Here is a 27500-nt window from a genome sequence, read left to right on the forward strand (position 1 = left end):
TTTGACCACTTAATCACCTTCAGCAGCCTGACTAATCAAATTTACACTATTTACTGGGACTGACACACAGGCCACACCTTCTTTACTGGGACTGACACACAGGCCACACCTTCTTTACTGGGACTGACACACAGGCCACGCCTTCTTTACTGGGACTGACACACGGGCCACGCCTTCTTTACTGGGACTGACACACAGACCACGCCTTCTTTACTGGGACTGACACACAGACCACGCCTTCTTTACTGGGACTGACACACAGACCACGCCTTCTTTACTGGGACTGACACACAGGCCACACCATCTTTTATTAAACTGACACACAGGCCACACCTTCTTTACTGGGACTGGCACACAGACCACGCCTTCATTATTGGGAATGACAGACAGGCCACGCCTTTTTTGCTGGAACTGACACACAAGCTACGCCTTCTTCACTGAAACCGTCACACAGACCACGCCTTGTTTACTGGGACTGACACACAGACCACGCCTTCTTTACTGGGGCTGACACACAGATCACACCTTGTTTACTGGGACTGACACACAGACCATGCCTTCTTTACTGGGGCTGACACACAGATCACACCTTCTTTACTGGGACTGACACACAGACCACACCTTCTTTACTTAAACCGACACACAGACCACACCTTCTTTACTGGGACTGTCACACAGACCATGCCTTCTTTATTGGGACTGACAGACAGGCCATGCCTTGTTTGCTAGAACTGACACACAGGCTACGCCTTCTTCACTGAAACCGTCACACAGACCACGCCTTGTTTACTGGGACTGACACACAGACCACGCCTTCTTTACTGGGACTGACACACAGACCACGCCTTCTTTACTGGGACTGACACACAGACCACGCCTTCTTTACTGGGGCTGACACACAGATCACACCTTCTTTACTGGGACTGACACACAGACCACGCCTTCTTTACTGGGGCTGACACACAGATCACACCTTCTTTACTGGGACTGACACACAGACCACACCTTCTTTACTTAAACCGACACACAGACCACACCTTCTTTACTGGGACTGTCACACAGACCATGCCTTCTTTATTGGGACTGACAGACAGGCCATGCCTTGTTTGCTAGAACTGACACACAGGCTACGCCTTCTTCACTGAAACCGTCACACAGACCACGCCTTGTTTACTGGGACTGACACACAGACCACGCCTTCTTTACTGGGACTGACACACAGACCACACCTTCTTTACTTAAACCATCACACAGACCATGCCTTCTTTACTGGGACTGGCACACAGACCACGCCTTCATTATTGGGAATAAGAGACAGGCCACGCCTTGTTTGCTGGAACTGACACACAAGCTACGCCTTCTTCACTGAAACAGTCACACAGACCACACCTTGTTTACTGGGACTTACAAACAGGCCACACCTCCTTCACTAGGACCAAAGCATGGGCCAAACCTTATTCTCTGGAACCAACACACACCCAGCCACGCCCTCTTCTATGAAATCAACATTAAACACACCAACCAGCAGTATAGTAAACAAACACAATCCAGCGTTAGCATTAATAAATAGGCTTAACGTGAACTAGCATGACAGTAAATAGCATTTTCGTTATTAGTAAGCGGGACATAAATCCATATTTGTGTCCTAGCCTAAATAACAGATTAGCATTAAGTCGTGACAGAATACATTCCGAGGAAGGTCAGTGAATTCATTATGCACAGTGTGTAAAAAAAAACTCTGATCTGGGTTCAGCTCCATCTGTCTGCAGTGAAACTCTCAGCAAGACTGAGGAATAAAACCTGACCTGAGCTCAGCTGCTTGACCGCATTAACACACAGGAGAAGGCAGGAGAGTCTCACACAAAACGCCCCGAGTATTAAACACAGTTCCAGCGGTCAAACGCAGAGCTCCTAATAGATCCACGGCTTAATTAGCATAATTAACATTCCTGCCGCAGGTTTATTAAGAGGACGTGACATAAATACAGCCGGATCTGTTTACACATTTTAATTACTGTTCGATTAGCGTGCCGTTTGTCAAGCTCAATTAAGCAGTATCTGCTCTGACTGACACACACACACACCACATATGCCTTGTGTGTGCTAACGGCAATGAAAATGGCTGCCATCAGATACAAACATCAAAATTATTATTATTATTATTATTATTATTATTATTATTATTATTATTATCTTTGCATTTTAAGTTACATTTTAGTAATCAAAGTAAACATTTTTCTATAAATGCCAGCTTAATGAGACTGAGTTCAATTGTTCATTCATTCATTTTCTACCGCTTATCCGAACTTCTCGGGTCACGGGGAGCCTGTGCCTATCTCAGGCGTCATTGGGCATCGAGGCAGGATACACCCTGGACGGAGTGCCAACCCATCACAGGGCACACACACTCTCATTCACTCACACACTACGGACAATTTTCCAGACATGCCAATCAACCTACCATGCATGTCTTTGGACCGGGGGAGGAAACCGGAGTACCTGGAGGAAACCCCCGAGGCACGGGGAGAACATGCAAACTCCACACACACAAGGCGGAGGCGGGAATCGAACCCCCAACCCTGGAGGTGTTTGGTGAACATGCTAACCACTAAGCCACCGAGTCCCCCTTGAGTTCAATTAAAAAAGTGTTAATTAATCCATCATTGTTGTGTTGTAACTATACAATTCATAGCACAGTAACAAAACTGCAGTTAGTTTACCTCATGCGAGTTCTCTATAAGATCCCATACTGCACTTTGATAGTCATTAAGAATTACACACTCTATTTATTACATTTATCCAACAGCTCGTTTGAGACCTCAAGGTTGTGAAACACTTTCATCGAATTGTTCAACAGCTGTCTGTAAAGACGGGGGAAAAAAAGGCTGGTATGAAGCGTTCGAAGGAAAAATTACCAAACATTGAGACGGGAACACGGGAGTGAGCGGCCTTGAACCAGCGATTCAGCTGTAAAACAATACGATGCCTGAGCTGAAAAGCTCCTGAAAGCCTCAGACATAGCAGTGTGACCCTTGACTCCATTGAAGTCTATACATAATTCACCGTTAGCAAAACAGTAGCAGGGTTGTTTGAGTGCTGGCCTGAAAACCAGCTTTGGGGAAAATAGTTCTAATGTAAAAGAAGGTGAAGAGACTGAACTGAAGACACTAGCACCAATTATCATTGTAATAAATGGTACAAGATAAACGTGTTGTATGTAAGGAATAGCATTTAATACATAAATAAAAGTTAAAACATGTACAGCGAAAACCCGAGCTGTGGTCCATGTTTTATTTCTTTGAAATGGAAGTTCACAATAACTAGCTGTAAATGTGAACATTTAGAATGGGAAATTGTGGGAAACCGAGAGGTGCGGAAATCAGAAGGGCTTAAAAAAAAAGTTCTGAATTATTTATCCATTGAATCTCTGGCTATGTGTGGAAAAATCTTTCACACCACAGGCCGTTATTACATCAGCCAAGCAGGCAGACAAACACATCGCTGTTTTTAAAAAAAACACGCCCTCCATTCACTTGCCCTCTCAGTTTCCACCTCGGGGCGATCTCAGCCACACCGCCGTAACGGCCGCCACATGACTTCAGCAGCTCAACTGAAGTTTATTAGCCGACTGTCAGACGACGGATCAACACTATGGCATATTTCATGAGCCAAAGTTACCCAGAAGGCTTTTTCCGGTCTGACGCAATTCGCTTTTTAAAATGGCAGTCAAAGCTGACAAAAGGGTAAAAATCAGCATCATTAAATTGTGCGACATAAAATCTGTACTTCATCACTTAAACTTCTACAATTTGCATAAAAACCGACAAAACTGTTCAACTAGATAACTGCACGCTGGCTAGCAAAACACTCCAAATGTATAAACACAACAGTGTCAACTTTGCTAGCTTACCAACACAATTGTTTGCTAATAAATGAATTTAGCCGAGTTACTTTTTGTAAATTTTGTAAATTTGATAATCAATAAATCAATATCTTAATTTATAAATTACATAAACAGTTAAATCAATTTAGCTACTATCCGACTATTGAGCTAGCTAATTGGCACAATAGCACTTCAGCACATTTTACACATTCTACGTATGCTCAAGCGTAACTTTGGTGCAGGTAGAACTCAGAACAGTTTTCCACGTTCTCACCTCTCAGATCATAAATTGGGTTAAAATGGTGCTAATGTTCTTATTAGCACCGTTTTAAAACTTGACAAACAAGAATAAAACTTTGATTTGACATCGTATTGTGAACGTACAGTAAAAAATAAAAATCTGGTCCTGGGATTAGGTTTCATCACATCCTGAGTCACTTCCTCCACAGATTCCCGCTAATCCTGGGATTAGGAGAGTTTTCCATTGAACAGACGTCATTCAGACAAAGACACTAAACCTGTCTTTGTGTTCAGAGTTTTGCTGCCATCAAGACATTTGACTCCAGGAGAAAACACCTCGTAAGCAAATCCACCGGCCGGAGCTGCTGACATCGGGTTCTCCTTCAGGTGTTCCTAGCGCCTGTGCTAGCATAAGCAAGAATCCGAAAGTCATTAAATTACAGAACACACACACAGACATTTACAGTAACATTACGGTTCATCAATTACACTACTGACGTTAACCTAATTAGCTACGTTTAGCAAGTTATATGTACAGTATAACATTTGGTTTCATACTGTAATGCTAGCTTCACTGCTATCCCCATCATGCTCACTGTGAACTATTCCTCATTGATTATTCGACATCTTCACAGTCTTTGACTTTACATTGGAACACTTAGTATCGGGTGTATTTTATTACATAAATGAATAAGGTCGACTTTAGTCATTAGCAAATATATAGGTGTCATTTTAATCTTTTTAATCGACGGTGCTAACTTGATGCTACAGTACAAATTGAGGTCTCTGTACACCGGTACTTCAGGGAACTCACAGAACACTTGCTATTTTGCTTAATCAGACATGATATATTCAGAAAAAAAAGTTATTGGGAGATAAATGTAATTCATGAAAGACTTTATTAGCTTTCATACCAGCTAATGAAGTTCACAGAGAAGCACAAAACATCGCCATCATTATGCTCTGTATAAAAACACTGGCCGTGAGCAAATAACCACAACAACGCCAGTCACGTGACTCACCTATTCGCAGGCCTGGACTTTCCCTTTCAGCAAACGGTGGCATTAAAATCCTTTCATTTTTTTCATTTACTACCGCTTATCCGAACACCGGAGCCTGTGCCTATCTCAGGCATCATCAGGCATCGAGGCAGGATACACCCTGGACGGAGTGCCAACCCATCACAGGGCACACACACACTCTCATTCACTCACACACACACACTACGGACAATTTTCCAGAGATGCCAATCAACCTACCATGCATGTCTTTGGACCGGGGGAGGAAACCAGAGTACCCGGAGGAAAACCCCCGAGGCACGGGGAGAACATGCAAACTCCACACACACAAGGCGGAGGCAGTAATCGAACCCCCAACCCTGGAGGTGTGAGGTGAACGCGCTAACCACTAATACACCGTGCGCCCCCCTGGCATTAAAATCCGCTACAGCAAATAAATAAATAAATGCATACTCATTAGGAGGTGCATTAAAAGTACAACTATTGCTAATGGATTTTTGCGACTTACCGTGAGGAGATTTAAGAGGTACCAGGAAGACCACGTTTTTATGCTTATAACAGAAATTCGCTCTGATGTTTTAAAAACAAACAATTTCTACTATCAACTAAAGCGACGGCCTTAGTCTCACTTAGTGGCCTCAGTCGATCACGTGATTGAATCGGACGCATCCTACTTGCTGCATAAAATCGAATTACCTTAAAACGACCACAAAATAAAGGAATATTCCGTTAAGGAAACGTGTTAGAGGAAATATCATGTCATTGGTTTAAAAAAAAAAAAGTAAAATATTTACTTGAGTTGTGAGCCACGTTAATGTAACTCGCTAACAAACCGCAATCGACTCTTTTCAGCGAGTCGAATCGTTTGGCTTAACCATAAACGATTACTCATTTCGACTCCTTTACCATTTCTTAACATTTTATATATTTTGACCTAGATAGTTATTCTTTGCATATTTTGGCTGAAAATGTTCCAGGAAACCCTAATGTTAAAAAAAATAACATCACTGTGCTTTGCATTGTATAAAATCGATTTAAACCGTATAGAAAAGCGGTGTGGTGCTTACAGTATACTATTGTGCTTCATCAAGATGGTTCACTTTACATTCATCTGATCAATAAAAGATGGCTGATTGGTTTCTAAAGGACACGAGGACAAAGAGAACCTGGATGTTTGCGTCACACTGTCGCCGTTGCCACGTGATCACGTTATTATATCTTCGATGTATTATAACATTTATAGAAGACCACAGATTATTATATCGTAGTGTGTTTTGTTTCTTTTCTCTGTCAGTTTTTTTTTTTTTGGAGCTTTTAATTTTAGCTTTCATTCCGATGGGCTCAATAAGACATGGCGCACTGTAGATGATGTAAACCAAAGCAACTAGGTTTTAAAAGGTTTCTCGAGCATCCATCATTATCGATCGTCACGAGCGTTTAAAAAGCAGGTCTGGATTTAAACAATGATGTGTGTGTTTTCATGATACGCTTCAGATGCAGAACACCGACAACACTTCGGATCGCACGAGCGATTATAATCGTTCCTGTCTTCAGCCCTTTACGGAACGAGGTGATTCCTGTGAAGATATCGAACCTAGATAAACTTTCACATTTCTCATTACAATCCTGTTCGGGGTTCGAGGTTTGATCCTGAACTCAGGCTACTGTCACATTCTGCCCACTTCTGTGTGTAGAGCAGTGGTGTAGTCTAGTTTTTTGTAGTGAGTATACTGTGATTTTTTTTCCCCTCCCAGCCTCATACGCACCCATCCTAGAGCGACACCCCATAGGCACCACCACACTCACTAATGCATAAAATATGCATCTACATGTAATTGAGAGCATTATTAAAGACTGCTTATGTGTTATCAACATTCCAATTTATTGTAAGCAACAAAAGACAGTCAGCTGATAAAACCTGTGCTCCAGGTCCCATATTCATATAACATTTAAGGTTTAATGTAATCAGACAGTTGGCAGCACCCATTGACTTTCACAGTAGGAAAACATATAGACTATGAAAGTCAGTGGGTGCTGCCAACTGTGTGATTTACCAACATTTTTCAAAATATCATCTTTTGTATTAAACAGAAGAAAGAAACTCATACAGTTTCGGAACAAATTGAGGGTGAGGAAATAACACAATTTTCATTTTTGGGTGAACTTTATACCTTTAAGAGCTACATTTAGCCTTAAATGTTATATGAATATGGGACCTGGAGCACAGGTTTTATCAGCTGTCAATTTTCAATGTACATTTAAGAGTGAACAATAAACATTTGTTCAGTTTTATCACCAACACTCTTTCATTGCAGAATATTATGAACTGAATAAACTGGTAGTTTACAAAGCTTTCCAAATACATTTGTACTCGGGCTGTGGGTGAAATGTCACCCGAAGCTGCTGTAGCTTTAGGCGCAGGCTTCCGAAAACACTTAGGGTGTAGTTTGGGTCTGCTTTCATTTCAGATCTTCTTTTACATTACTTAGTTAATTTCAAATTTGCGCCACAAAAAAAACGCCAAGCAACTGATTTTCCTCCTTGGTAGGTGACGTCAGATCAGGTCACAGGCCATAGAAGGCCCAATGGTCCAAAAACGTTAGTGATTCGCAATCGCAACCAAAGTCTGTGTTCGCAACACAAACGGGGTGAATTTATGACTGAAAGTTCTGTCACAAAACGATATCGTTACGTATCCTCACGCTTTTTAAGTGGGTATACGGAAATCCTTGGCATTTCCTAGTGGGTATATGAAAATCCTTGGCATTTCCTGGTGGGTATACGGTGTATACCTGCGTATCACGTAGACTACACCACTGGTGTAGAGCCTCCGAGTTCTCCAGGTTCCTCCAATTTTTCAAAAACATGTGACTGGAAATTTCCTGTAGGTCTGAATAAGTGTGTGAACTGCATTATGTCCAGTTTGTATTCCTAACACTGCCACACTGACCAGGGTAAGAGTTTAGATGAATGAATGAATGAATGAATGAATGAATGAATGAATGAATGAATGAATTCAGCCTCTTTTTGTTGGTAGCTTTGATTTTTTTTTTCCAGCAACATCATCACATAGCAAAGGGAGCTTTTAATCAGATACTAAAAATAAAATATGATATTAATGAAAATAGTTATTATACTGTGAACGTACTGTAGTATCTTGGTCTTAAGAGGAATCTAAGCTGTTACTCATATCTTACTGTAAGATGGCTATTTATAGCGCACTTAGTCAGAGGCAAGGACATGAGTGTTTACTTAACAGCACATAGAAATGGCTAAGGGAGGAACCACAGATACACATCAGATGCACTACTGAGGCTCCACACCACTTCCATAAAAGTAAATGTCCTCCACAGACAATGATTTACACTCAACTGTAGAGATTTTTCTATTTGGATATGTTAAAAAACTAAATAACAAAAACAACAAAAAAAAACAACTAACCTGTAGATTCTTGTACACCACATTCATTCATTCATTTTCTACCGCTTATCCAAACGTCTCGGGTCACGGGGAGCCTGTGCCTATCTCAGGCGTCATCGGGCATCAAGGCAGGATACACCCTGGACGGAGTGCCAACTCATCGCAGGGCACACACTCTCATTCACTCACACACACACACACAGACACACACTACGGACAATTTTCCAGAGATGCCAATCAACCTACCATGCATGTCTTTGGACTGGGGGAGGAAACCGGAGTACCCGGAGGAAACCCCAGAGGCACGGAGAGAACATGCAAACTCCACACACCCAAGGTGGAGGTGGGATTCGAACCCCCAACCCTGGAGGTGTGAGGCAAACGTGCTAACCACGAAGCTAATATGACAATTATACCGAGTTCAAATCCCATGTAAATCCAAATTTACATATTTGTATTTATTTCCGCTTGTTAAAATAACACATTAGATACTCTGGATTAATTAAACAAAACTTCTTTAAATGTTTACGTGACATTGCAGAGACAGTATTACCTAGCTAGTGACTTTATCTGACTTTACTTGAACTGATCTTACACCACATCTGTAGACAGCTGTTTATTTAACAGCACAGAAAAGGGAAGACACCTATATAGCAGCCCGGCGAGATGAACGTCCGTCACCGTGTGTTTATGATGTGTAATCTGTTGGAGGGTCAAGCAAAGGTACAGCATCATTATCATCATCATCATCATCATCAGCTTCTTCGTCTTCGTTTTTCATTACACATACACTATTGTTTGAGGTGAACATGAAGAGACATGCCATGTCCTGTCCAGAAACAATCTGGCACCTGTGTAAGTGTGTGTGGGTGGAACAGGTAAACGTCCATGGTGACGGTTTTGAATAGACTGAAACCACAAACAAAACAGTAAAGCACTCGACACCAGACAGCGTCAACGATCAATTATGCAATCAAAGCACAGGATCAGCCAGGACGTGTTCGGGGTTTTAATTTTTGCTTTTGTTAGTTTTGTACCGGAGCTACAGTGTTAATGTTGTTAGTAATGGAAACTTAATATCCTCTGGTTTATCGTGGCTTAAACCTGGAGAATGTGCATTAGACTCCATGGTCTGGATGCTAATAGATAAGTGTTATATTAACATGGATTTAAACATGGACTCTGATTGGTCAGAAGAAGTGCTAATACTGTGTTTTTTTCTATAGCATACGTAAATATAAACAGATAAAAAGTATGTAATGTAATTAATATAGATAAAAGACAGATAAAAGATTAAATAGATAAAAGAATGTATGTAATTAATTATTTAATAACTGTAGGCTAGCTGTTGGCTAATTACTTCCTCACACCGCACCGTTTGTGAATTACTTTCCTATAACACCACAACACGCAGTGTGTTATTCTTTACATCCTCTCAAATCCAGCGGAAAAAGTTGTGGTCTTGATCACGAGTCCAACGCAGGTATATTTTCCTATAATAAAAATGCTTGTGTACTTTTAAAACAGACATATCGAGCAAACGGGTCCCCGAGTGAGAAATCTTATTTGTAGCTAGGGTTGCAGAATTCCGGGAATTTTCAAGACTGGAAACTCATTCATTCATTCATTCATTTTCTACCGCTTATCCGAAGACTGGAAACTTTCCATGGGAATTAACGGGAATATATGGGAATAAACTGGGAATTTAAAAAAATGCAGAGTTGCCTATAACAAGGAACTTAAATGTAGTTAAAAATAAATCTTGTAGCATAATTGTGTTTAAATGAATGAAGATTTAATGCAATATAAGTTGAATTTGTACCTTGCGTTCCTCGGTCACTTGCACATAGCACACTGATTACTGGAGGGCCATTGAGGCCAAACCCCATGCATGTACTTACATTCTTCCATAACATGCACAGTAACACTTTATTTTAGGGTCATATAACTAGTTGTTAGCATGAATATTAATAGAATAGGACATGGAGGATGTTGATGAGGTCCAGGAAGAAGCCGTTGAGACCTGAAAGGATCGAGAGGAAAAATGCAGAAAACAGAGACCTAATAAACTTGAGGAAAAAATGCTTCATTATACATTTTGATTGAGACTTTGAAGGGCAAAGTGTAGGGGATGCTTTCATTTTACAGCAATCGTAGGGAAATATGTTTATTACAATTATTACATTTATTATGTTTATTACAAGTATAATAATGTTTATGATGCTTTTGTGTTACTCAATGAAAATCAATTAAAAGTTCTACTTACAATTAAATCAGTCAAGACGTCATTTTTAAAATGTGTATTTCCTTGCATGAATGTCTGCTTATGACCAAACAAAATGTTTATGTTTGTATATGATATCCCTATATTTCCAAATAATTCCCATAAATTTCCAATTTGGAATATTTCCAAAATTCCCCAGATTAAGTTCTCTTGGAAACTTTCCGCCCCTTTGCAACCGAGTTTGTAGCTGAAAATGTACCAAACATCTTGAAAAGACAAAAAAAAATAATAATAATTTTTGGCAGATGCATTAATGAAGACTCAACACTGATAACGTTTACAAAAATTTATTTTTTTTAGCTTTGAGATAGAAAACAAAAGCAACAGGACAAGCCTTATATACACACATTAGGCATGATTTTTTTTTACGTCTTGTTTTTAACATGCTGCAGTTTAGTTCATCTCCAGGAATCACTCAACATCCTATTAAATAGACTGATCATTGGATTCCGCTTCACTGATTTAAGGCCTTTTTTTGAAGGTGATTATTAGCGCTTTGCACTGTGATCGTCTCCGCCACGTCCTCCGTGTTACACGTCTCCGTTTGCATATTAAATACGCTCCATATGTTAAGCACGTGCGTCGTCGTCCCGAGCCAAACAATGTGGTCAGTCAAAAAAAAAGAACAATAAAGGTGCATAAAAAATATAAGAGTTATAAAGGGTTATTATTTTTTTCCTTTGAGCTAGAAGTAATAACGGATATTAGACAAGTGTATGAGTGAGAGAGCTCAAAGCCCGCATCCGCCGATACCGATCTCCTGCTTGTACCGGTTCGTGAGCGTGTTGGCTTTACGCGTGAGCTCCCCGAGAACCACGTGCAGGCCGTTCAGATGGAAGCGGAAGAGTTGCTCGAGGTCCTCGCCGTCCGGCTCGAGACGCGCGGGGTCTTTGCGCCGTTCGTCACCCTGCAACACGCCCCATTCGATGTCGTTGCGGATGGATTTGAGCAGCACGTAGTAGCCGTACATGTCGCCCGTGCGGAAGTAGGCGGCCGGCACCGGGTGCACGGCGTTACCGGCCCCAGCGGCGCGCGCAGGACTCTTCACCTCTCCTCCGGCCGCATCATCCAGCGGCACATCCCTCAGCAGGCTGGGCACCATCACCGTCTGGTCCATGTTGTTCACAGCACCGATGAAGCGAGTCATCGCGCTGAACAACGAGTTCTTTTGGTTGCAGGAGTCACAGATTTGCATCATCTTGCGTGCGAGACGGTAAAAAGTGGTAAACCGTAACCTCAAGTGGTTATATAACGTTTCAGCTGATACGGTACAGTGATCCGATTTAACTAACGTCCCAGAAATACTGTGTGAGAGAGAGACAGAGAGAGATATAACGTCCCTTTAACGCCCGTGGTTTAAGCCCCGTGATGCCGTATGATGTCCCCGATCACAAACGCAGCCTCTCCGGTGTCCGGTGCGCACCCGCATAACACTGACCTGAAATAACACAAGGGGAATTAACACAGGCTTTTTTTTTTTTTTTTTTTTAAACCGGTATCCGCGCATGCGCAGTCCGGCTTGGGTAGTGACAGCTAGCGTATCTTAAGTACAAGCAGGATTAATCTTAGCTTAATGCTACATGTAAAGCAAAACAAAGTCAGTCACTAATGTAAACAGAAGGAAAGGAAGTGAATCATTCAGCTTTAACAGAACACGTTATATCAGAGAGCCTGATGAGAGACAGATGTAAGGTGTTAGCATGTTAGCATCGTTACAAGGGAAACAGCCGGCCGGTTGTCGTTACACCACAAAGTGAACACAAAGACCAACCTTCAGGCGCTCTTCTGTCCTCCGTGTCTCAGGTGTCTCAGGTGCTGTTTTGAGCATTAAACCCCACAGAGACCGTATCTAAGGAAAACCCTGAGCTCGATAACAAACACGCTGAAATCCCGGCTGTTCCGGGATTTACCTCAGAGTAGCGGTACAAAGGCGTCATGAATATTTATAAGAAGCAGGCATCAGCCCACAACTTTCGACCAATCAAAATGCAGTCTTTTGTTGCAGCCAAGCGCAGAAGCCAATCACGTGCACGCTATCAGGCAGCGAGTGCTGAAAGCGAGCAGAATTCTTAAAAAAAAAAAAAAACCGTTTCAATGGCAATAAAACTTCGTTATTTATGAAAAATCGTCCGGGTTGTTTCGGTATTGTCGTTAATGATCATATTACATCATTCAATTAAAAAAAAGCCCGAATGTATAAAGATATGTGCAAGAATGACGTTATAAACTAGTAGGATGGGGTTATTGTAGGACACACGTGTGTGAGAATGTGAGACAGGAGTGTGTGTGTGTGAGAGAGAGAGAGAGAGAGAGAGAGAGGTGTGGGTGAGTGCGTGTGCGTGTGTGAGAGTGAGTGTGTGTGTGTGTGAGATATAAAGTATATCATGTATATATCATAAAGTTGAGACAGATGAGAAAACACACTTCCTTTGGCAGCTATAGTGTGTGTGTTGGGTGTAGGACATTATATATAACCTGTTTTTCTCATGAGCTCCACCTTGTTCTTCACTGACTGGTTAAAAAGCACGGTTGTGCAATTAAACTGCTTTCACACCCGCATCATTTGGTTAGTTCAAATCTCTAGTTTGCTTGCTTTCTAGATCAGTTCCTTCAAGCAAATTCCGCAGAGTGAACTGGCGTCGTGTTCCAGAGTAGAAGTAATCCGATACCCATGAACGAAGCACTGCACGTTATTTGAATGTCTGCTCCTGCTATTTTAGTGGGGGTTTTAAACATCAATATACACTGTATAGGATCTCCAAAAAAATCTCTATCAGATTCTGTGTGGCTTGCAATAATGTTGGTACTCCATGTCAGATTATCGGATGATTATAGTCTCATCACCATCCTTCTCGCGTGCGCTTCTCCACAGATTTTATTTCTATCGCAAGGTAGCATCAGGTTTGAGAAAATGCTGACATCAGCGCAGGCTTTTCTTCGCCATGTGAACAGTTGCTGATTCCCAATCAATGACCAGAGTAAACTTTATGAAACTGTGTGATGACTTCAGGTCAAAAGTCTGCAAACGTCTCCTCATTATTTTCTCCGTCTGTTTAAGATTGAATTTCTCAAGCATTTTGCTGAGGATGGATGTAGTTTTTTTTTTTTTCATTCCGAAAGCTTTCTCTCTTCTAGAAACTACACATCATATGAATGGCCAGCAGTTTTGTCATGTTTTTTTTGTTTGTTTGTTTGTTTGTTTAACTCGTTAAGCTAATCGACAAACTGGTAGTAAAGGTAATATTTTTCAAAGACTGCGTGAGTAAAACTATAGCTGTGTTCCAGATAACATGGTGGCTTTATTATTCATTTTATCGCAAGTAAATGTCCCATTCATGTTACAACTGCCTTAAAAAAAGTAATAAAAAAATAAAGCAATGTTGTAAGAACTGAACGTGTTGTTTTTTTTACCATGTAGGACATCAGAGAAGAGCTGGTGATCTGGAAGAACACTAATGTTATGAACTCTATATATTTGAGCCATGATGGGTGTGAACGTTTCCACCTGAGGCTTAGAGATGAGTTATGACACCGCCATGATTTACACAACCGCTTGTGTCTCCCTAAAGCAGCGCGTGTCTCTCACGATGCCTTGTGTGCGATCTGACGTACGTCTTTTGAGAAGTGACCACAATGACTCATGTTCATCTGTTGACATTTAGAAATAACAAACAACACAAAAACACATCCTGGAGTGTGCAAAAAAGTGTTATTGTAAAAAGTGTGTACTGGGCAAAAGGTAAAGATGGCTACCTAATTAATATTCATACCTAATTTATAATAAGTCCAATAAAGGTGTGGCCTCTGCACCGGTCAGTCCCAGTAAATACGGCGCGTTCTCTGTATAAGAACGGTTTCCGAAGCAAAAAAAAAACGATGACCATGGCATAATTTTTCAAGAGTATGCAGATGAGGTTTTCTGATCTAAGACAGCTCAGTTCTAGAGGACGATTACAAAAGTTCTAGCTCCTCCTCCTCCTAGTCGTCAACCTTACAAATAACAAATAGAAAATCTGGATTGAACTGGTTTATTTAACATGGCAACAAAATCTATTTGAACAGTATCTTATCTCAAAATAAGAAGTCAGCAGATACGGTGTTGTGGAAGCCACACTGACACTGTTTTACACACCCTCCTCCGCCTCATCCATTTCCCCTTAGCCTGATTAAAGGGGTCAGTTTCGCTGCATTTAGAAAAAAATCAAGGGATCAAGTAAACATCGCTGATGAGATGTCAATAAGAGCCGGTTTGACCTAAAACGTCAGAACATTTGAGTCGAAGAACTTTTAAGTCCTTACTGAAAAATTTGTTCCGAACTTGAACTGACAGAAAATAAACGAACTGATTACTACGGAGATTGATCGCTGCACTTCATTTGCAAAAATTTTTAAATCAGGATTCCGTCAGTTATTTCCTGTTCGGTTCAACAGGCTGAAGTGGAGAATATGGAAGGATCGAAAACATGTAACAGTCAAGCAGTGAAACCTGTAGAGTGTAAAACAAATCTCTGCATAACGCTAGTCAGAATTCTAAGGGGCTTTTTACACCTGGTCACTTCCTGCATTTTCTGTGATCCGATAGCTATCCGATGGTAAAAAGACCAGGTCTAAATGCCCTCCGAAACGTTTTGGAGACGGATATAGACTCGATGGTACAAACCCCTTCAGGAGGTGGTCTGGGACACGTTTCAGATGAAACTGGACAGGTGTAAATGAATGTGGTTGTTCAAGCCACATACGTCAGCGCTATACTCCTCCCAAACGGAAGTACGTCACTCGCAGGTGATCTTTCACCCAGGCGTCTCGTCGGGGCTTAAAACGCGCTGCTGCCGCCAGCGAAAACGCAGCAAACAGTAAATGCTGTTTTTTGTAGCATAACCGTCGTAACCAGGTTTTTTTGTCTTCTTTTTGATCGCATTCTGAAAACCGCGTAAACCAAAGCGTGTTCTGTTTCAATTACCCCGGAAATGAGGTCAAATATATTTGCATATTTTGGGCGGGAGTAGAAAGATCGGATCGATATCCGATTGGCCGAGACGCGTTTATGTGGCCTAATGTAAATGGAACAGTTTTAACAAATCAGATAGCTATCGAATCAGAGACAACACACAAAGTGACCAGGTGTAAAAACGCCCTATCATGTTATAAGCAAGAATCTAAACTCTGGTCCAAGTTAATCAGTGTTACTTCTCCTCTGAGGTCAACACATTCAAGGGCAGCAAACACACAATATTTACTTTCTGTCAAGTCTGGATATGAAAACGGTCTGACCCTTTCCAAGAAACCAGAATATCCCCGCACGTTTTTTTTTTTTTTTTTTTTTAAACCTGCAACAGCGAAGAAACCCAAAACAGAATTCTCAGAGATTTACACGAACAACATGTATACGTTCGGCCTTTTTTTATGTTTTAATTGATTGAGAACTTTTCACCTTTATTACAAACTCAAAAAAAAACAAAAACAACAACAATTCATTCGTCTCCATGAATAGTGATGTCCGTGTTCAGGGATAAATTTCATATGTAGATTAACAGAAACGTAGAAAGGTATATAACAAATGATAGCTACAAATAAAGAGAACACTGAAATGCTACATGAGCAGAAGGACAAAGTGAAACATAGCAGAAAAACCTGACAAGAGATGTTTGTCTTTTTTTAGCGAGACGGACAAAAACATCTCAGTGTGAAGTTTGAGGTTTTTTTTTGTCACTAGCCAACTTGTGCAGGTAGCAATTCATCATTTGTAGGGGTTTTTTTTTATGTTTAAATACTAGCCATTAGAGATTCTTGTTCGCCATGGAATAATAATAATAAAAAAAATCGTCTTGTAACAAACGGAGCTTTGTGACGAACGTTTTGACTCTTAAACGACTCATCGCTAAATCCATTCAGCATTGTTTTGCGTGACTAAGCCGTGCCTCGCCAATGGAGTGGCCGTCTTTATTCAGGAAATTTTTTTTTCTTATATTTTATGACCGGCCCGAGGTTGATTCAATAGTAGCCAGCTAATCCGATTAGCCAGGTACAAAGACCGGGTATTAGTGTATTGTATAGCGCACAAACTTTCTGTTGTATGCCATAATAGTGTCAGTAAGAATAAACTCAGGTAACGTCAGGAAATCATATTAGATCTTCACTTTTGTCTCAGGATTGTCTGAAACCGCAGTATGGAATACAATAGGGTCTGAAAATTGGAGGCGGCTTTTAGCAGCGTTAACTAAGATTTCGTTAATTTTTCGAAGGAAAAAATGCTTCAATAATAATAATAATAATAATAATAATAATAATAATTGCTTAAAAGGTTTCTACAACGTATTTGTTTCCGATTTTGGACCCTACTGAAAGTGAACCCTCTCCTGCAGTCTCTTGGGCAATTGTGGTGGTTGTCCACACCATAAAGGTTACATGCACGTCGAGTTAGGCCTGCCAGCTAGCCTAGGTGATCGTTCAAGTAAACGTTAATGTACTAATGTAATCTATTTCTTCAGTCCATGTTCCATCATTGTTATTATTACTAAAGGCACCGTTGACGTCGCAGCCAGTGGTGTAACCGGCATCAACAATTTGACTGCTATCGTCTACAGCGGTCTCAACGACACACTTCTTATTCTCGTCAGCTCCGTCGCTGCTGTTAGTGTTTGTGGAAGTTTTCTCAGCAGCATCACCATCATCATCACACTTTTTAGTCTCGCCACCGTTATTGTTGGTCGAAGCCGTTTCCACGTACCCACCGTCAGCATCACCGACATCCCTGGACGGCATTTCGTCATCACAGTTCTCGTTCTCATCTTCTCTGTTATTCTCCTCGGGTCCAGCACCTTCCTTATTATCATCAGCCAATTTAGCTTTATTCTTGCTAGCATTATCTGAGTTAGTGTTTGAGCTTTTTAACACGTCTTGCTGCTCGTGAGCCTTTACGTCGTGACTCGATCCGCATGAAGCATTGTGCATGTCTCCCTCCTCCTTATTGGACAACGGCATGTTACCTTCAAAGGAGCTCAGAGTCGGTCTCCCATGTATTCCCAGTATCCTCCTAATGGTGGACTGGTGAACGCAGATATTCGACGAGGCGAGCGTGGCCTGAAGGTCCCTGGATGTCGTGCAGGGGTTCTTCATGACCTCACGGATTATTTCTCGCCTTGCTCTTGGAGAGATTTTGGAAGGTCGGCCGCTCCTGGGTAGGGTCACCACCGTCCCGAACCTCTTCCATTTCCGTAGTATACCTCTAATGGTTGTCTTAGGGAGTCCTATAACTTTGGAAATCTGTTTATAGCCTTTTCCGGACTCGTGAGCTTCGACCACTTGTCTTCGGACGTCTTCAGGAATTTCTTTGGAGCGTGGCATTGTGTTTCGTTGCAGTACGTTTCTGAAATTTCTTAGACGGTCCAAATCAGAAGTCTGGCTCTTGATCTTTACTGTCCCTATAATTGCAGATAAAGCATGCAATCCAAATACTTTTTACAGCACCCAGTGACTCTTCAAACACTCAGAATTGGCCTTTTGGAACGGCCATGAGCTGCTCACTCAAGCTGGATCAGGTCCTAAGTGTAAAGGAATACACAACCAGGACATTCCCTCCAGCTGTTAATCAATGGACTCTTACTCAAACAGAACTGTCCTGAAAAACAACAACAAAAAAAACAAGCAAAAAAAAAACAGGAATCATTAGCTTCAAAAACAGAAACTAATTATATTTACTCAACAGTGATTCCAGATGTGGTCATATCTGTTGATGGACAGTTGGAAGACATGAACACAAATGTCCAATAAAACAAACAAATCCATAAATTCAGAGTGAATGTTTTAGGTTCATGTTTCACGTTGGTTAATGGTTTCCTACACATTCCGAGTACCGACTCATAGCGGTGTGGTGGGATTTATCCATTGCTTCGTGTCTACCTAGTATCTGATGCGGCGGTGCTTTAGTCCTTTACTCTGTCCAGCTCTCTCACCATCTCATCTGCTCAGATTCAAATTTCACACTAACACCGCCACCATCTCTGTCGCATCTCTTGGCTAGAAGGTCACGAACACTGACCTCTCTGATAACTCTGAGGCTCTGACGTAACAGCGTTGTATTGCTGAAAGTCACAATTATTCCCAACATAAGGTGAGAAAACGGCAGACATTGTAGAACATTTTAGAAGTACGGCTTCGGGTCTCCGTTTGGACATCATGTTTATACTATGCTTACATAACGTGACCTACAATCTAGAAAGTCCAGACAGACAAGTGATTTGATTACAAAAACCCTAAACGGCTGTAATCAAATCATTCCTGCACCATAAATAACTGTCTTTATTCTTATCATGGAAGGTCAAAGGTGAATGATTTACCTGTCTGTTACCTGATGCAGCTTATCAGCTAATTGTCGAACCTTTGATTCTTCTCAATCAGATGCTCTAGAAAATAAACACAACACACAACTCAGCCATTCTGAATAAGGTGGAGTTCTTGAAATGGGAAAATGGCACTTGATAAATGTCAACATTTTTTTTTATAAATATATATCTTGATGAATTACAGTGTCCTTTTGCTGGGGTAAGACAAGTCCACTGGACGTGCATGAACCCAAACATTAAGCTAACTTGGCTAACTAGCTATGCTAGGCTAACTAGCGTTTCATATAACTCAGTCTGTTTACTTCCGGCATTCTCTTAACAAAAGCTTACCTCCAAGCATTAAACCCTCGGCTTTAGAACCTGGTACTTGATTTCTGGTCAATGTGGTGGATTCTGGTTAAACTGGTAGCACCAAACACCAACAATAAGGGTTTGCTAATCCACCCTGTGTGCAAACGCCAATACTGATAACAAGCTCCAATCTGTACACTTGCCTTCGTGGACGTCAAAGGTGCGTTCACGATACGCAGGCTTTAAACAAGTCAGCGAAAATTGCCGAGATTTCAACTCGCTGGTGATGATGACATAGAAACATATATATCAATATATCTATACCTCTGTTTCACACGAATCCGTATATGTTTCGAATGACATATTAACACGTTTGACGTAGATAATTTTCCATATTTCTTTACCTACTTTGTTCTGCGTAAATGCAGCGCAACCTAGTAATTATCATAATTAGAATAGAAATATTAGATAATTAAATAGAAATTCTGGAGTGTTGATTTCATCCATTTATTATTATTATGATTATTATTATGATTATTATTATGATTATTATTACAATCCTCTCACTTTACAATACAAAACTGACCCTGGACCAGACTGTGGATGTGGACCATTCCAATTGGTGGCTCATTATAATTTTGACCATTTTTGACCATAATTTTGGACCAGCGATTATAATGGCTACCACTTTCAGACATCTTTAAATTCACCCTGACTAGATACAAAACAGACATTGGGCTGAAGTCAAATTTTATAGCCTGGCACCCACTTGCAATTGGGGTCAACATTGATTTGCTAGCTGTGATGTGTCCAGCTTATGCTGGCCCTGCTATTAAGGTGAATTTTGCAGAACATCTGCCAGCATTTTTAAATTCATGGTCCTGTGTTGGGAAGGTGAGTGAATGGAGAAAAATACGTCGAGCCAACATTAAGTACCCGACGTTGAGTACAAGGGTCAAAAGAATTACAACCAGCTTTCTAAATACAGCTTGTTAATGTTGGTCCAATGTCAGTTTGCTATCTGAGTAGATATCACTGGTCTCACAACAGTGCTGAAAAGACAAGTGTAAAAGTCAGGGGTGGCATTAGATATTTAGGGCTCCCTATGGGGCATGTCCAACTTCAGATCCATTTCATTCTCCTGGACAATATTTATTCTCTATGGTCTACTCAGGGACCATTGGAATCATCTCCATATCCCAGCCACCATGGTAAAGGTTAATTATATGGTTCTGGTTAGCGCAACTCAGGGTCACATATGTCCACACTTTCCCATTCTCTCTCTCTCTCTCTCTCTCTCTCTCTCTCTCTCTCTCTCTCTCTCTCTCTCTCTCTCTCTCTCTCACACACACACACACACACACGCACACACACACACACACACACACACACACAAATCGAACTGTACTTGACCATCTGGGTTTAGGCCATGCGATTTTTGTGATGTTCAACATTATATGAGATATCAGACTCTAAGGTGAAGATCCTGCTACTGTTTTATTTATATCATATGATCTGGACATTAGGTCTTGCACAAAACAGACTCACAAACACAATTCTATAAACTGAATTCAAAGAAATAAATAGATATTTTATTCCATTTTAATCAGACGTTTCTCACAGTGCCAGGACTTTTGTCTTCGGTCGCACTAAACGAGTCTCACGACTTACGAAGAAACTTTGAATAAAACCGTGTTTATCGTGTACAATTGTACCTTCTTTGTCTGTGATCAAAACCGGACTCAGCTCAAAAGCACACGGTGCGACTTAAGGCCTTTTTACACCCGGTCACTTCATGTGTTGTCTCTGATCCGATAGCTATCTGATTTGTTAAAACTGTTCCATTTACATTAGGCCACATAAATGCGTCTCGACGAATCGGATATCGATCCGATCTTTCTACTCCCGCCCAAAATGCTAATATATTTTACCTCATTTCCGGGGTAATTAAAATGGAACACGCTTTGGTGTATATACTTAAATATATTTTTGTTTCTACATGTTTTACAAAGCTTTTGTTGGACGCTTTCATTGCTCCAAAGTTATTTATGTTATTTGTTATGTCTATGTTATTTGTTTCTGCCGCGATGTACGACTCGCGAGTCACCTGCGAGTGACGTACCTCCGTTTGGGAGGAGTATAGCGCTGACGTATGTGGCTTGAACAACCACATCCATTTACACCTGTCCAGTTTCATCTGAAACGCGTCCCAGACCACCTCCTGAAGGGGTTTGTACCATCGGATTTATATCCGTCTCCAAAACGTTTCGGAGGGCATTTAGACTTGGTCTTTTTACCGTCGGGTAGATATCGGATCACAGAAAACACAAGAAGTGACCAGGTGTAAAAAGCCCCTTAGATGATGCGTATAGTTTTTATAATGTAATATCTTCATGAATGTTTGATGGTGCAGGTACCAAAGAACCAAAGCAGCTTTGCACATTTCTAAAAACGGGATTTCATCAGCCAATGCAGGAACCAGGCTTACATCTCTGTGTGTGTGTGTGTGTGTGTGTGTGTGTGTGTGTGTGTGTGTGTGTGTGTGTGTGTGTGTGTGTGTGTGTGTGTTATTGCACTCTGCCTGAAGCCTGTAGGCTCTATAACATAATTGTGAGCGGGGAAAAAAAGGCTTTAAAAAATTTCGGCTCCTTTACATACAAAAGGGAAATGTTGAGGGCGCCGCACGTGCCAACTCCGAAGAGTTATGTTGATCCTAGGAATTATGCAAATGATCCTTATTAAAATTGCAAATATTTGCAAATAATCAAGGGAGGTGGGATGATGAATGCGCGCTCGCCACGGAGACAATAAATAAATAAATAAATAAAAAGAAAGGGAAAAAAAAGGGAAAGGGGAAAAAAATCAGCTCCGCTCTTTCCTTCCCTCGCGCGCCGCTAAAAGCCTCTTCGGTTTCGGCGTCACGAATGATCGCAGATGTAATTTGTCGCCGCGTATTAAAGAGCGCGAGCGTCTCGAATCCGTCTCGCGCGAGCGCTTCGGTTAATTTGCTTTTCAACGAGATTAGAGCGCGTCCGCATCGCCGCCTCGCGCGCAGTTACCCGTCCACAGCCGACCATCCACTGCACATCCTGGTGCGCCTCCTGATCTGACACACGTGAGCTCATCACACATATTAACACGTCCGGTGTGAAGAATAAAACCGGCCTCTCAGGGTGCGCGTGCAGACGTGTCTAAGCGTTATAATGCACGTGACATCACATGACCAATATGGGCTCAGGAATAGTGAAATAATCACGTGATAATAATATAACATTAATTAACACAATAATAATAATAATAATAATAATAATAATAATAAAATAGTATCACGTGAAAACATGAATTAAACACGTTTTTTAAAATAAACAAATAAATAAATACGTGAGGTTTTTCTCCCATAAAAAAGTATAAAAAAAAAATAGTAGTAGTGATTTTTTTTTTTTTTTTACTTTTCAGATATTATGATTAATTACATAACATTAACTAGCCGTATGACGAATCTGGGTTCCGCCCCTCATGTCCATTTATGGACTCAGTGACACCCACATTTGGATGCGAGTATTTGCGTGAATATAAAGTCAATCTCGGTAAAAAATGTTGACATGCTGGTGATCAACATATAAAGGAAGTACACTGAAGCTCCACTCATGATTGATGTCAGCTCTCAAACAGGAAATATCTAAACACTGATCTGTAACCTCCCTGAGTCACGTATTATGTGTCACCTGATAGACAGAGCCGTATTAAAGTAAATGGAGTAACATTGTGGAGGTGTTGTGAGATCAGCAGTTTAAATCCACTCAATGACATTCATCTGTGGACGAGAGCCAAGTGTTGGGAGGGGCGTATTCACGCTCATCCTGTCAATCAAGAAGATAATAGCTAATCGGGATTTTATGCAGAATTGGGCAGTAACATCTTTGCACTGTGTTCTCCTCCCAAGAAGCTAGCTATGGTGCGATAGTGAAGAGCTACAGTAGCTAGTGTGTGGGAAGTGAAACATAGTTGATGCAAAGTTGGCTGGGTGGATTTAAAGGTGGTTTAAAGTGTGGCACTCAACGTTTGACCAACGTTGGTCACTGACCTCTCTGTTCTGATGATATAAAATGTTTGGTGTTTGCTAATGTTGGCACAATGTTGGCGTAATGTTAGTCCAGTGTTTGCCCAGTGTTGGTCCAGTGTTGGCCCAGTGTTGGCCTAGTGTTTGCCCAGTGTTGGCCTAATGTTAGTCCAGTGTTGGCCCAATATTGGCCTAGTGTTTGCCCAGTGTTGGCCTAATGTTAGCCCAGTGTTGGCTTAGTGTTTGCTCAGTGGTGGCCCAATGTTGGCCCAATGTTGGCCCAGTGTTGGCCCAATGTTGGTCCAGTGTTGGCCCAATGTTGGCCCAGTGTTTGCCGAGTGTTGGCTCAGCGTAGGCCCAGTGTTTGCCCAATGTTGGCCCAGTGTCGGCCCAATGTTGGCCCAGTGTTTGCCCAATGTTGGCTCAGTGTAGGCCCAATGTTTGCTAAGTGTTTGCCCAGTGTTTTCCCAATGTTGCCCCAGTTTTTGCCCAATGATGGCCCAGTGTTTGCCCAATGTTGGCCCAGTGGTGGACAGGTGTTGGCCCAGTGTTTGCCCAATGTTGGCCCAGTGTTGGCCCAGTGTTTGCCCAATGTTGGCCCAATGTTTGCCCAGTGTTTTCCCGGTGTTTGCCCAATGTTGGCCCAGTGTTGGCCCAATGTTTGCCCAGTGTTGGCCCAATGTTGGCACAGCCTGGTAACAGAAGGTTTAATGAAGTCACCCAGGTAATGTTCCAGCAAGAAAAAACTAAACTTTAATTCTTTCATCAACTTCGGACATCAGCTATTTTTCATTACAACACAACTCCACAAACGTGATTGGATCATACTGCCATAACACACACCAACACAACACACACCAACACAACACACTCTTTAACACACCCATTCCACCTTTATTTTGATATGTTGGGAATTCCATCATTCCAAGCCCCACAACTTTGACTCTGCTGTCAGAGGAACTTCTGAACTTATCTATAGCAGCGTTATCATTAATCTGCCGAGTCGATAATTACGTGTAGTAAACTCAATTATTTATATAAGATGCACAAAATAATACGTATTTCCGTTGGTTTTAAAGAGATGGTTTATTTATTTATGAACTTCATTCATATATGTTTGTCTATTTACTAGTATGTAATTTAATTTTTAGTATTTAATTATTAGAATCTTTATTTACTAATTTTTTACGAAGGTAATTATCCATTCTCGATTTTTTTTCTGTTTATTTCTTTAATTTTAAAAACAGAATTCCCTTTAATTGCCCCGCGAAAGCAGGTCTCGTCGAGTTCCGTTTTTCAGCAGCATTATATCGCCACCTGGTGGTTACAACCAGAACGACAACTAGAGCAACATGATAAAAAAAAAAATAGATTAGACTAGATTAGACTATCCGCTACATATTACAGAATACACAGAATATAAAGACATAATGTAAATTATAATATATTCTGTTAAAATACTGATAAATGGTATAAGTATAGATAGAAAGTGTACCTTAGGTATAAGCGGTAACTATTATTGAAGGAGTAAGACAAAAGAAAAAAGACTAAAACTTTGAAATGAAGAAGTCAAATTAGAGTTTGTAGCTTTAATAATTTGAGTTTTCCAAGTGGGTGCTGGCAGCTAGCTAGCTAACATTAGCGTGTCAATTGTAAACAGAGTGAAGTGTGCAGCTTTTTAGCTAGCTCACCTAATGCTAATTAGCTTAGCAATGTTGTGTATTATATGAGTTGTGTGAAATTGATATTAAGCAAAGATTTTTCTTTATTGACTGATCGATTTTTTTTTTACCACAAGATGATTCTTCACAAGATGACGTTAGCTGTTCGGAAGTGCGGAACAGCTGCCTTGCTAACACAGCTCTTGTGTCTGTACTGTTGTGACCTGAGAAGTTCGGGGGTTTCTTCCGGGTACTCCGGTTTCCTCCACCGGTCCAAAGACATGCATGGTAGGTTGATTGGCATCTCTGGAAAATTGTCCGTAGTGTGTGAGTGTGTGAGTGAATGAGAGTGTGTGTGTGCCCTGTGATGGGTTGGCACTCCGTCCAGGGTGTATCCTGCCTCGATGCCCGATGACGCCTGACATAGGCACAGGCTCCCCGTGACCCGAGAAGTTCGGATAAGCGGTAGAAAATGAAGGAATGAATGGTTTACACAGGATAGTGTATAAGGGACAATAAAAAAATGAAATAAACTGAGGCTCCAAACTCCACAGAGTACTCTTGGTTCCTGCTGGTACCAGTCTAGAGCAGGAAGTCACACTTGTCACACTTGAACAGAGTCACACTTGTCGTTTCTGCCGCCAGAAGTTCGGTTCCACTTTACATTGAGAAAAAATGTTTAACCTTCTAATCGGGTTTACGAGTAACGAGGAACGAGTTCCTCCTGAAAAACCGCACAACCACATGTTAGGTGTTAACGATGAAAGAACCATTTTATTAACAGATATCACAGTTGTTTACAATACTAACAGATATTTTTGCTCACATGCTAGCTGGTGATGCGTTTTTAAAAATTTTTTATTATACAAAGTGTCGCTATCCGTTTGTCTTGTCCGGTTTCCCGCAGACCGCCGATCGCTTTTATTCGCTAGTTAATACTGTAATGATTCACTGAGACTAGGGGAGGCTGTAAAAAGCATCATTGGTTATAGAACACAAGTCATTACATCGTCATATTAATCTTAAACAAACCAGAAAGAATATCGAAAAACAAAAACTCAAAATGTCACAAACACAGATTTTAAACGCGGAGCCGGAAACCCGGACGCTATCAGACGCCGGAGTTCGGTCCGAGATCACGGCCGAGCTCGGCGAGCACAAGAACGTCGGAAATCTCTTTAACTAGCCGCATTTGCTCGCTAGCATATCTCATATAGTGTAAAATGGAACTAAATTAGATTCTATGTTTTTGACCTGCAGGCTTGTTGTAGACTAGACAAATTGCTCACTAGCATGTTTGTGTGCTGGGAAGCGACTCGTGTGGTTTCACGTCAGAATTAGATCAGACTCGACAGTTTTGGTGTCTGTTTCTTTAGTTTTTTTCTTCTCGTAACGGACTCGAGAAGCTGCCAGCGCGGTGACGCTTGACCAGGCGATGAAAACTCCACCCACACCGTTTTCTCCGACCGTCGGCTCGGCTAACGCCACGCGATCCGGTTCTATCATCAGAGACCAGCGAGTATTTCAGAACCGAGAGATTTCCAGTTTAGTTGCTTCACCTGAACACACGCAAAATGTCCAGGTGCTTTTGTTTCATGTCAGTTAAGACCTACATTAGATATTAGATTAGATTTAGATATTAAGGTCTATGTAGCTTTATGTAGCTTGGATTAAGGTGGAGAAACATCCACCTTAAAAAACTTCGACATTAATGTCTTAGATATTGATGTCTATGTAGCTCTATGTAGCTTGGATTAAGGTGGAGAAACATCCACAGAAGAATCCAGCGTCTCGGTAGCTTACAGTCGAACACACACCACTCTCATGCCTGTGGAGATCTTGTACGTATCTGGGCACTTTATTTTCTGCACTGATCTCGGACCGAAAGAAAACGTCTGATTTTTACACGTTACAGCGTCGTACCTTCGCAAGTCACCATCCCGCTAGCACACGCCAGCTACAGCCGCGGCGCCAAGACGGGACGAGCTTCTGAACGGCAACACGAGCACGAAAACTCTGTACAGCTCCGGCGGGAGTCTTAAAACATGGCACTCGGAAAATGGCGGCAAGGTGGAAAGAACGTAAACTTTCTCCTCCCGAAGACGTCACTACGGCGAACGTACAGCAACAACGACAACGGAAGAAGAAAAAACCTACTACTATTACTTTCATCATATTTATTTATTTATTTTCGATTTATTTTTTCTTAAAACCTTATCGGACAAAGAACTACAGCTACGACGCACCGACGTCAGTTAAAGTCCGGGTAAAAACGCAGGTGGGTTTTAAGTGGAACTGCT

General features: G+C 41.3%; 3 protein-coding genes and 1 long non-coding RNA gene across 5 annotated transcripts in view; all 4 read right to left on the bottom strand.

Moving 5' to 3' along the window:
• LOC113651856 overlaps positions 1-5674 on the bottom strand; it is a 15743-nt gene extending 10069 nt beyond the window's left edge. The window contains exon 1 of the long non-coding RNA XR_007138030.1: positions 5651-5674. This is a non-coding gene — a long non-coding RNA (uncharacterized LOC113651856). The remainder of the gene's footprint in view (positions 1-5650) is intronic.
• A 5443-nt stretch (positions 5675-11117) lies between these two features.
• Positions 11118-12781, bottom strand: mid1ip1b (MID1 interacting protein 1b). The gene is made up of 2 exons (XM_027160757.2): positions 12618-12781; positions 11118-12284 (listed from the first exon to the last, which is right to left on the bottom strand). The coding sequence occupies exon 2, from the start codon at positions 12042-12044 to the stop codon at positions 11577-11579; it is 468 nt and encodes a 155-aa protein (XP_027016558.1). The 5' UTR covers positions 12045-12284; positions 12618-12781; the 3' UTR covers positions 11118-11576.
• Positions 12782-16231: 3450 nt separating this feature from the next.
• Positions 16232-19696, bottom strand: LOC113651901 (uncharacterized protein DDB_G0290685-like). Of its 2 annotated transcripts, none has more exons than XM_027160853.2 (3): positions 19519-19696; positions 19194-19248; positions 16232-18464 (listed from the first exon to the last, which is right to left on the bottom strand). In XM_027160853.2, exon 3 carries the CDS (start codon positions 18188-18190, stop codon positions 17294-17296), a length of 897 nt encoding a protein of 298 aa, XP_027016654.1. In that variant the 5' UTR covers positions 18191-18464; positions 19194-19248; positions 19519-19696; the 3' UTR covers positions 16232-17293. The 2 variants fall into 2 exon arrangements, with proteins under 2 accessions (XP_027016654.1, XP_027016653.1); XM_027160852.2 differs by having other exon boundaries at positions 19183-19248; positions 19519-19695.
• A 6251-nt stretch (positions 19697-25947) lies between these two features.
• tspan7b (tetraspanin 7b) overlaps positions 25948-27500 on the bottom strand; it is a 28135-nt gene continuing 26582 nt past the window's right edge. The window contains exon 8 of the mRNA XM_047822862.1: positions 25948-27500. This exon is cut by the window's right edge and continues 284 nt beyond it. The gene's annotated coding sequence lies outside the window, so the exon portion shown is untranslated.

This window comes from Tachysurus fulvidraco, chromosome 1 (genome assembly GCF_022655615.1).
Source record: "Tachysurus fulvidraco isolate hzauxx_2018 chromosome 1, HZAU_PFXX_2.0, whole genome shotgun sequence".
Taxonomy (NCBI): Eukaryota; Metazoa; Chordata; class Actinopteri; order Siluriformes; family Bagridae; genus Tachysurus; species Tachysurus fulvidraco.